General features: G+C 42.2%; 1 protein-coding gene across 2 annotated transcripts in view; it reads left to right on the top strand.

Annotated features, from left to right (window-relative positions):
* Positions 1-10,666, top strand: part of SSH3 (slingshot protein phosphatase 3) — a 23,854-nt gene extending 13,188 nt beyond the window's left edge. Inside the window, exons 6-14 of one of the 2 annotated variants that reach the window (XM_015826005.1) lie at positions 1,418-1,483; positions 1,903-2,097; positions 2,537-2,630; positions 2,884-3,012; positions 5,830-5,876; positions 6,177-6,323; positions 7,008-7,208; positions 7,691-8,123; positions 9,600-10,666. In XM_015826005.1, the coding sequence (XP_015681491.1) occupies positions 1,418-1,483; positions 1,903-2,097; positions 2,537-2,630; positions 2,884-3,012; positions 5,830-5,876; positions 6,177-6,323; positions 7,008-7,208; positions 7,691-8,123; positions 9,600-10,046 (1,759 nt within the window). In that variant the 3' untranslated portion in view covers positions 10,047-10,666. Of the gene's footprint in view, positions 1-1,417; positions 1,484-1,902; positions 2,098-2,536; positions 2,631-2,883; positions 3,013-5,829; positions 5,877-6,176; positions 6,324-7,007; positions 7,209-7,690; positions 8,124-9,596 lie in introns of both variants that reach the window. The other variant, XM_015826004.1, reaches the window with a different exon arrangement.

Below are 10,666 nucleotides of genomic sequence, written 5' to 3'. Positions count from 1 at the left end.
TAATAATAATAATAATAATAATAATAATAACTCCCAGAATTCTTCAGCCAGCGTGCCTGGCTAAGGAATTTTGGGAGTTGAAGTCCACAGGTCATAAAAGGGCCAGGTTTGAAGAGCTCTGCTTTAAGTCCTTGCAAAAGGCTAGCAGGATCGTGTGAGTCTGATTTCTAGGGGGATGATGTTCTAGCAATTAGGCCCCACAACAGAAAAGGCTCTTGTTCTGTAAGTCTTGCAAGGTAGTCCAGACAAGAAATACAATCAGTACTACTAACTCTAGCTTCATTGTAAGGTTTAACAGAACCTTGCAAAACTGAAAGTATTTCTCTCCTCCTTTTCTTTTACTCTCCAGAAAACTAGGGAGGGTCCCTCATCAAAGGTTTCCTATGGCCTCTCCTCTCCTTCTGTGAACTGAGATATCTTTTACATGCTGGTTGTTTTCTCTCCTGTCTCCCAAGGTCAATCCCTCATACTATTACACTTCCAGGGTCCAGCTAGATAGCACTTTCTAATGGATGGGGCATAGATCTAATGGGACAGGTTGATACAACTGGGAGAAATGGTCCCACCACTCATGCAATAGGTAGGAGAGCTTGAAATCATAGAATGTCCTTTTCAAAATTCTAGGTTCAGGAATATTGATCTGTTCATAACTTTTTAGAAAGCCATCCCTCTCTCACATTCAGAGAAGTGATTGGTAGCAATGCAAAGAAGGGGGAGAGAACAGAACAGCAGGGAACCCATCAATTGCTTTCCTAAAACTTTCCCTCGTTCAGCTGTTTCCAGGAAGCAGCCTTACTGCCAAGACACACTAAAGGAACCTCGTGGAGACAGTGCTTTCAATATTTTCCTCCCCTATTGGAGTAGCTTTGTGAATGAGCACTCGCACTTTATGCCCCAATACAAAGTTGTGTGCTCACCTGTTCTTGCCACATCCCAATATAATTCCATTAATTTAATCCTGGTTGCTTGCTTCTATAAAATCCTTTATAGTTAAAAAGATTTTATATATATAAACCAAGATTCTCTAGGATTATTATTGAGTTATTTATTCTTAGCACTCATGTGCCACTCTTCAAAACCAGATTTTCCAGACTGGCCTATAGAACAACTACACAATTTAGAGAGTATAGGAAGTAGGAGCGACATAATAACTAACTGGTAGAATCTATTTTTAGAAATCATGGATTAATACTGTTACCATTCCAAAAGGCAGACACAGCCCAGTTTAATTTTCTCTGTGTTGGGGGAATGTCCTTTTTTTTTTTAAAGCTAAAAATGAAGTCTAATATTCTGGGATATTTCAAGCCAGTTATGCAACTGTCCAAACTCTTGTATTCTTCTTTACAACATTCCAGATATCTGCCTTCTTCCTGGAGTACAAAGTTACTTAAAAGTTGACTCTCCCATTCTTTCTTAGGGGCTTCAGCGTGACATCTGGGGGACAAACACGGATCTTTAAGCCTATCTCTGTCCAGACAATGTGGTGAGTAAAGCTCTTGATTGGATGAATAATGTTTAAGATATTCATAGAAGGCAATAAATGAATATTGGGAAAGATACTGAAATTATTATTGCTGCTATGAAGAAAAGAAAGATCTATTGCATTTTTCTAATGGCAGCAGTAGCTTCCAAGGGGTTTAAAATGTAAAAGGAAAATTTGGAGTTCTATTAGCTGTCAATCATATTTATTTAAATTTAAAAAAATTAAGGTTATTTTATGGTGCTTATACAGCATTGCAAATATATTCAGTTGCCCTATAGTCAATAACTATATCTGAAAAATGAAAGGATGGGGCTAACTGCTACAAGTTATGGTAGCTCTTGGATGTGATCTCTCCTTCTCTGAACACTTTTAAATATGACTTAATATTCTCAGGTTCTAATTGCTCTCTCTGCTCTCAGGTCAGCACTGCAAGTGCTGCACAAAGCATGCAGCGAAGCAGTCTCCAACAACTATTTTCCTGGAGGGGGTGTATTGAACTGGACCGAGTGGTATCAGAAGGCTGTGAATTCTGACCAGAGCTGCATTAATGAGTGGCTAGCCATGTCTGACCTGGAATCTGTGCGGCCCACGTCTCCCTCCATCTTCTCAGACCAGTCAGTGATGCCCCCTTTCCCCCTGGAGCTAATTGTAGGCTTTCAGTGGACTTGTGAGGGTTCCTAGAAGGATTTTACACAGTACGCTAATCCCAAGCCCAGGCAACTTTTGGACAACCATCCTAGTCAGCCTAGTGCATACCATGCCCCATTCTTGAGTCTTGCCTCTGAAGTTCAGCCCAATAACCTAGACTGGAAGATTCCAATGGGGGTGGGAGATGTTATTCAAATCCCATTATTAATCCTGTGGCATTTTTTTTAGGTCTAAAGGAATAAATTGCTATAAGGAAATGTTAAGGCTCAAGATAATATTAGACTTATACCCCTGCAGCTGAGGGGTGGGGGAACAGGTATCTATGTGGGAAACCTGAAGTGATGGTGTTGGGAACAGAGTCTGGTGGGCCGAGAGCTTTGCCGACCCTCCATCTCTGTGCCTCAGGCCGACAGCACGGGACGTGACAGAGCGGATGATCCGGGCCAAGCTGCGTGAGGTGATGGGCACCACTGACCTGGAGAGCATCACCTCCAAGGAGGTGGGATGTTGGGACCAGAGGACCTTGGAATAGGAGGTGATGGGGGTGTGGGGGAAAACAGGAATGGCAAAGTATGTGAATAGATGGGACTATGAGCACAAGAAATATGAAAAAGTTTAAGAAAAAGAAAAAAGATTGGGGAGGATTGGGGAGTATCTGGGAAGTCAGAATCTGTATGACAGGATAGTGAGTAGGGGGATGTAATTAGGAAAAAGCACAAGTGGAAGATAACATCAGTGATCTTCTTCCACAGATTCGTACAGAACTGGAGCAGCGGGTTGGCTGTAGTCTGAAAAATTACAAGGAGTTTATTGACAACGAAATGTTACTTATCATGGCACAGATGGATTGGCCTTCTAAGATCTTTGACTACCTCTATTTGGTAAGAAAATACAAGAGGGAAACCCTGATGTCAGCCTTCCAGTGGTCAAGGATCCCAAGGATTACAATTGGTGCCTCTCGATTGGTGATGTATAGGGCATAAGGAACAGCCTTGAAGGACTGAGGAAAATCAGCTACCAGGGTAATGACTAGATAAGCACAGATTACCTCCATTCTGAGAAACTAATCTAAGTAAATGTCTCAGGCCCCTCTCTAATTTACATGAAGATAAAGTGAGGGAGGACAGGATCACATTCAAACTTTCAAGATTCTATAGCTATTCCAATAAAAGTAGTCTTAGACATATATGACATTGGTTTCTTATTCTGTTCTACCATACAGGACTGATAGGTATCTTACTGCCACCTAATAGCCTTACTCCCCAAGGAAGCAATATCTTCTAGTGGCCCCCAACCTTTTTTGCTCCAGGGACCGGTTCTGTGGAGAGAGGTTTTCCACGGACTACAGGGCGCGTGGTTTTGTGTACTGCCTCCATCTTGCATGTGCACGGGTAGGGCTTTGCTCGTTTGCATGGCCCAGTTTCTGGCTCACCACAGGGCAGTGCCAGTCAGCGGCCTGGGAGTTGGGGACAGGCCTCTGTTAAAAGTAGTATCATAGAAATCAGCCATCCCAACTGAACTCCAGTTCCCAGAACTCCAGTTAACAGGGCTAATGTTTGATTTGGAATTCTGAAAGTGAAAATCTAGTAATTTTGGAATGGGCCTCATTGGGGAGTTTATCACATACAAACTGCAAAGGAAGGAAGGAAGAAAACCCAACCGGTTTTCAAACCACACTCACAGGCAGCCTCCTGAAGCAGCCCCTCCTTCGCCCAAGCCAGCAAGAAGGACGGAGGAAAACCCATCCAGTCGCCCGCTGTAAGTGAGAAGAAGCAGGGGCCACTTCAGGAGGCTGCCTTTGGGTGTGGTTTCTATACAAAGGGCTGGAGCACCGCACTCAGCCTGCTGAAGAAACCTGGGCCGCAGCTCTGCGAGTTCCTGTGCAGAAGAAAGGGAATCACTGCCTATCTTTTTTTTTAAAATAAATCTGGTGAAACACCTTTGCCCCATCTGTCCCTCTGTCCCTGTACTGTTTAGGCCTGGATTTCTAAGAGGCGAGGCAGGTGTCAGGGTGTGGGAGGCCTGGCTGCGGGCGCCCTGAGGTAAGCAAGTGTGGGGCGCATGGAGCAGCTCCATCCCCTCCCCCACTTGCCTCGCCTCACCTCATGCAACCAGACAGTGGGACAGAGTAGGCAGGGTCTTACTAGGGCTTATTTTGGGGGTAGGGCTTATATTAGGCACACTCGTAAAAAGCTAGGGCTTATTTTCGGGATAGGTCTTATTTTGGGGAAAACACAGTACTTGCTATTACTAACATTTAGTCCAGTGGCTATGTAGACATTTGTGGTAGTATAAATAGCACAGTTTCTTCCTCCTGAAGATTAATGTCCTTTGGGGGTGAAATTGAAGCAAATCTTATGTCTGCCCTGAGCCTTGAAATAACAAGCTTCCCTCTGCCCCCAAACATGACCAGCTGAATTCTACATGATCTGTCCTCTGCTATTCGCTGTAGCAGAACTGAAGACTGTAATAAGTAGGGAAATAGGACAATACAGTTTCTTTAAGTAGCAGAACTGAAGACTGTGATAAGTAGGGAAATAGGACAATACAGTTTCTTTAATAATGTGAATGTTATGGTAGTTTCTGATCTTGAAGGAGATTCAGATCCTCGCCCCCGAATAGTGTCCTGAACAATTCCACACAGGCTTAGCAAAAGTCTGAACAGATCTCTACCTTAATTAGCTGAGGGATTAGCTGGGTTCTAAAAATGAAAGATACCCCATTTCTGACACTATGCCCTTTCTCTTTAATGTCATTAAATGAAGCTCAGATATAATACTGTATTCTGTTGAGTGGGCTGCCAAAGGTTTGACAGGAAAAGGGAAAAATTGGGACCTGTTTGATCTACAATGAAGTTGCCTCTGGGGAAATTGGAAACTGCTTCATTTAGGAAAAAGCTGGGTATGATTATCTTACTCTGTATACCCTGGGTATATACCCCATTGAACTCAATGGGACTCTCTTCTGAGAATATATACTTAGAATTGCTTTGGTAGATGTATAATTATTTCAAGAAGTCACATAACATATGGATGAGGCCTGTGCATGCTTCAGAAATGACCAGTAGAGTTACTTTGGAACATATGGGAGTAGAGTGCAGAATCATTTTAAAGCAGTTGTGTCTTTCGGATTTCTACATTAATCTGAAAGAAATGCAAAATACTGTACATGTAAAAATTGATGTATTAAAACAACTGTACCTTTAGTGTATGTTTTTTAAAGAAATAAGTGTTCAGGCTTGTATGGAATCTGAAAAAAGATACCCCTGCTTTAAAAAGGTGCTTTCTGAATCATTTTCAAATGTGCACACACATATGCGTGCGCGCACACACACACACACACACACACACACACCTCAAAAAAATGGCAATTGCAAATGGCATTCATACATTTTAGGTGGATGATTGGTGAATAAGTGATCTCCAAAATGCAGCAAATTATTCCCTGCACATTTAAATAGAACTTAAGGGGGCTTTGTGGCACTTTTTAACCTATATTTTCTCATATAGAATAGCATGAAAAAGTGTACTTTCTTCTATCCTGAAATATACAGAGCAGGAGGACTTGTAGCACTGACTTTGCTTAATGTATAATTAGGTTCTGAATGTACCGCTACAAGAATTCCATAATGCACATAAATTTGTTGAACAGTTTACACAAAATGAGAGTGAGTTGTGTGCCTTGTATTGTTCCTCCAGGGCTCTGAATGGAATGCAGCCAACCTTGAGGAGCTCCAAAAAAACAGGTTTGTAATCTTTTTAAGTTGTTGCTCAGAGAACAATGCTAGAAGTTCATCCATGGACTTTGAGATAGCTACAGTATTTACCATGCCTCTCAGGTCAGACTTGTTGGAAGTACTTTCAACTCTTGGTTTAAGTTCCATCCTGAGACACCAAGTAATTGCAGGAGGAAAATTTAGGACACAGGATAAGGCTGGGTAAATTGGGATAGAAAACACTGCTAAAATTAGGTAGATAGCAGTGGTTAACCGTCTCCTTATGAGAGTGGATTGGGAAAGCTCACTTGATTTCTTGTCTATCTTTAGAGTCAGCCATATCCTCAATGTGACTCGTGAGATTGACAACTTCTTCCCAGAGCATTTCACTTACATGAATGTGCGTCTCTATGATGAAGAGGCCTCACAACTACTGCCATACTGGAAGGAGACCCACAGTTTCATTTCAGATGTTCGGTGAGAATTGAGCATCAAGATAATTGTCACACACAAACATGATTGAACTAGCATGTATTGTAAAGAGTTTAATTTAATTTTGCCCTAGTCCAGTTAATAGCACTCTGTACACAGAAGCAGGCTTTAGTGTTTTGTATGGAATGATTCAATTAAGAAAAAGTTTCATAAGAAACATAATCTCCTGTGAAATGCTATGGATGCATATATTGCATTTCAGTAACTATTTAAGAGGATCTGCAAAACTGGAAAGAATTTCTCCTTTTGTCTCTTTATTCACTCTTCTCTTTGACAGAGGCTGAGCACATCTCCCTGTTTTATTCAGAACTGATGTGGGCAAAGAGCTAGTTGTGGATCTCTGAGTCCAATTTTGCAGAAACAGTTTTTGACACAAACCATGAGGAATTATGTATGAGATCAAGAGATAGATTATCCTTGCCTAATTTGTCAGAGCCACTAGTTTAAAAAAACAAGAAGGATTCCTGACTCAAGATCACCATCCTTGGTGGGAACAATCTCTGGAATAACCATATTCTTTTCCGAAGCTATACTAAGCATTATGTATTTCTGAGGTCATTATCATAATATAATTATCTGTGCCTAAGGGAGTCAACCAAGAACCTGAAAGTCCTTTTCTGTTCTGGATGTTGTGGCAACTCTGCTTATGGTCACGACTCTCCCTCACAGGACCCAAGGCTCTCGGGTATTGGTGCACTGCAAAATGGGAGTGAGCCGGTCTGGCTCCACAGTGATTGCCTATGCCATGAAGGAATATGGTTGGTCATTGGAACGGGCTCTTGGTCATGTGCGAGAACGGCGACCAATTGTTCACCCCAATCCAGGCTTCATGAGACAGCTGGAACTTTACCAGGGCATGCTGGATGCCAGGTAATTGGAAGGGAAGAGGACATTATTGATGGGCTGGTACATATGTAAAGGACAAAGGATGTGGAACGATATCCAGTTGCCTGATCCAATCTTTCTAGTAAAATCAGTTCTCCTGTCTTATACCATTTTAAAGGCAAATCTGCAAAATGATAGCCTTTGGAAATGAAAAATCTGCCTGAATAGGACTTTACAAATAGGGTGCTAATTATTCTGTTCCCTCCCATTTGTATGGATTTTGTGGAAATTTCAGTGGGGAACAGCTAAAAAAAGGTACTTTTGGAAGGAGCAATCAAGCAGTGGCAAATTTATTTTAACAGTTATCTCCTGTGATTTCATTATAGGTTCATATATTATTTAGCTCTTTATGAAAAATAGTAAGGGATTCCTTGCTCACCTGCCATTGTCAATCTGCTACACACAACAAGAAACCCTGTTACTCTTTACATCCCAGAATGTCATACCCCTCTTATGTCTCTATGCAGCCGTCACAGCAGCCTGTGGGAACAAAAGGCGGGAGATGCCCCCTCAGGAGGTTCTTCTGATATAAGTGATGCCAGCAGTGATCATTCTGGAAGCCTGGAGTACGAGACTCTGAGCTCAGATGAAGAACCAGAAGTGCCAGTAACAACTCCTCAGTATTGTTTTCGTCCTTTGCATGAGCCTTCTCAGAATCCCAGTCAGCCCCTGCCCCCCATAGTCACCCCCCAGCTCATTCCTCAGGCAACAGAAGAACCTGGGGCATCAGATGATTCAGGAGCTGAGGAGGTACGAAGACACCTGGCTTCCATGAAAGTACCGGAGAAGCCAGCCATGCTCCGACGGGAACGCATTAACCTTTATGCAATTATGCGCAGCATCAGTGAGATGGATAGCCCAGAACACACCTCTGTGACAGGAAGCACGCCTGAGGAAGAGGTATGGAATCGTGAAAAGGTACCTGAGCAGGAGTGAATGGAGAGCAGAAAAGAGACTGTTATACAACCTAGAATGCAAGAAGGGAGTAAAACTGACTTTGGATATTTATTTATTTATTTATTTATTTACTTATTTATTTATTTGCTTATTTATTTATAACAATGGTTTCCAATAAAAAAAATCTTGAAGTGCTTCACAATAGGAAGTACAATTACATTGAAAAACAGTAGGGTAAAACAATAAATAAAAACGTATTATTAAGAAGATGATGTTCACTACAGGTGGTCCTCAGTTAATGACCGATGGTTCAGCAACCATTTTTAAGTTACAACACTGAATCAGGAGACTTACAGCTGATCCTCAAAGTTGTGGCCACCACAGCATCCCTACGATCCTGTGATTGCGATTTGCAACCTTCACTGCCGGCTTCCAACAAACAAAAGTTAATGGGGAAGCTGGCTGGAGATTTCAAACGGCAATCATATATGACCTTGTGCCTAACAACTATGGCAACTGACTTTCCATTCCTAATTATTATCATTAACCAAGGGCTACTTGTAATGTTGATACTGATATTGAAATATAAATCTTCTGGGTCCATTTTTCCCCCCAAGGGTAGTGTCCTCCTAAAAGGGGAATGTATAATCTCTTTTGTATTAAAACTAGTAAGACACAATTCAAAGCAAACCTGACTATGACCTCAACTGAGCAAGCACCTTGTCAGGAATTAAATTTAAATTCATCTTCCAAAATCTGAAATACAGGACCTAGGTTCTGCTACAGATTGGACTGTCAGAACTAGAATCTAAGTTAATGAAAGACCCTCTCTTATTAAGGGTTGTGTATAATAATTTGCTATGCCAGATTCCTGAAAGTCCCAAATCACTGCATAAATGAAGGTAGGTGACATTTCTGGGGCAGAGAGTTGCATCAGTCTAATAAAGCAGGTCAGGGAAAGGATTAGAGCAAAAAGAATGGAGATGGGGCAGCCAGACCTAAAAAAGTTTAAGTGTAAAGTTATTCAGCTAGATGCTTTTAAGAGAGAATAAAAGCATGCAAGCCTTAGCTGTAGCTGCCCAATGTTTTGTCCCTAAAATATAACTGTTCCAATCCAGTTACATAGAGATGTTAACCAAGTACAATGGAAAGTGGAAGTTAAGTGATGGAGGAAGTAGCAGTTTTAACCATTCAATCATGTCCTACTCTTGGTGACTTTATAGGCAAGTCCTCTCCATTCTGTCCTGTCAAGCACAGTTTCTTTCAGTTGTTGGATGTTCATCTTTGTATCAGCTTTGATGGTATCAAGCCAGTGAGTTCTTTGCTTGCCCCTTCTTCTTGATCCACTAACCATTCCTAGCATTGACTTTTCCAGTGAATTTGCATGCATGACATGGCCAAAGTAAAGCCAAGGTAAATAAAAGAGAATCCAATATAGTTGGTGATGTGCAAATCAGTGAACTCTTCCTCTCTCAGCAGGTGTTTCTTCATGCTGAAAGGAAGATCTGTGAACCATCATCCCAAAGTAAGGAAAATGAAAAGCCAGTAACAGCAAAATTGTCTCTGCCAGGAGACCAGCGGGCACATGGACAGAGGCCAGGGCGAAGGGGCCGTAGCAGAGGTTCCAAAGTCCATGCTCAGCCTTGCAAACAGCTCTCATACCACCCGGCACCAGGCAAGGTGCATAAAGCTGTTCGGCACATGGAAGGGTCTGGCTCGTGTGGGCGCAGGCCCCCCTTGCAGCACCGCCTCTCAGTGGCTCAGCTGGCTGATGCTGCCCTGGTGGTGAGTCGGACCAAGGAGTTTGAGGGACAGATGAATCCTGAAATTTCCAAGAAGCTCCAATTGCCATCTTCCTTGCCATGTTCCAGGTCTCGACAGGTTGTGCGCCAGGCCAGTATTGACATGGACCCCAGTTCAGTCTGAAGACCTTTTCTCTGCCTTTCCCCCTTTCTACTCTCAGTAAGCAAAGGATTTCATGGAATCCCAAGATTGAAGATACATTTGTGATATTCAGCCTGAGGAAATACATTTTTTGTACACTGCCTAAGGGGAGAGAAATTCTCTACTCTTCAAGAGACCACAGCTGCTTTCCAAGTGCATTTCTTCTCCTTTCTATAGGAAATGGTAGCATGGGTGTGGAAAAGACCAGTGTTGCTTTTGGGTTTACTCCCATTTTTAGGTGTTACTGATGTTCTAAGAGCCCTGAAGATGTCACGGTTTTAAGTTTCAAATGGCAGGGCTGTTTGTTCCTTTAATTTGCTTTGACTGCCTTCATATTCTGTTCTTCCCCAAGCTGATATTTTTCAGATTTATGGACTGGAATTCTGGTCATCCTCACCCAGCACAATAGTGGAAATTGTAGTCAGACATGAGGCCTCCAAATGGGCCAAAGGTTGTTTTGCAGAGAAGGTTTAAGACTGAATCCTCTCACTGTGATCCAAGTGGGCAATGAACTACTCTTTTTACTTTTGTGTACTTACAGTTACTGTGCCATTGCCAGCTTCACACAGCCTGAAAATAAAGTTCATTCATTTTCCACTTGG

The sequence above is a fragment of the Protobothrops mucrosquamatus genome, unplaced genomic scaffold, assembly GCF_001527695.2.
Source record: "Protobothrops mucrosquamatus isolate PMUCROS unplaced genomic scaffold, P.Mucros_1.0 scaffold2928, whole genome shotgun sequence".
Taxonomy (NCBI): domain Eukaryota; kingdom Metazoa; phylum Chordata; class Lepidosauria; order Squamata; family Viperidae; genus Protobothrops; species Protobothrops mucrosquamatus.
The sequence above is the reverse complement of the archived record's forward strand: the minus strand, read 5'-3'. Positions and strand labels throughout refer to the sequence as shown.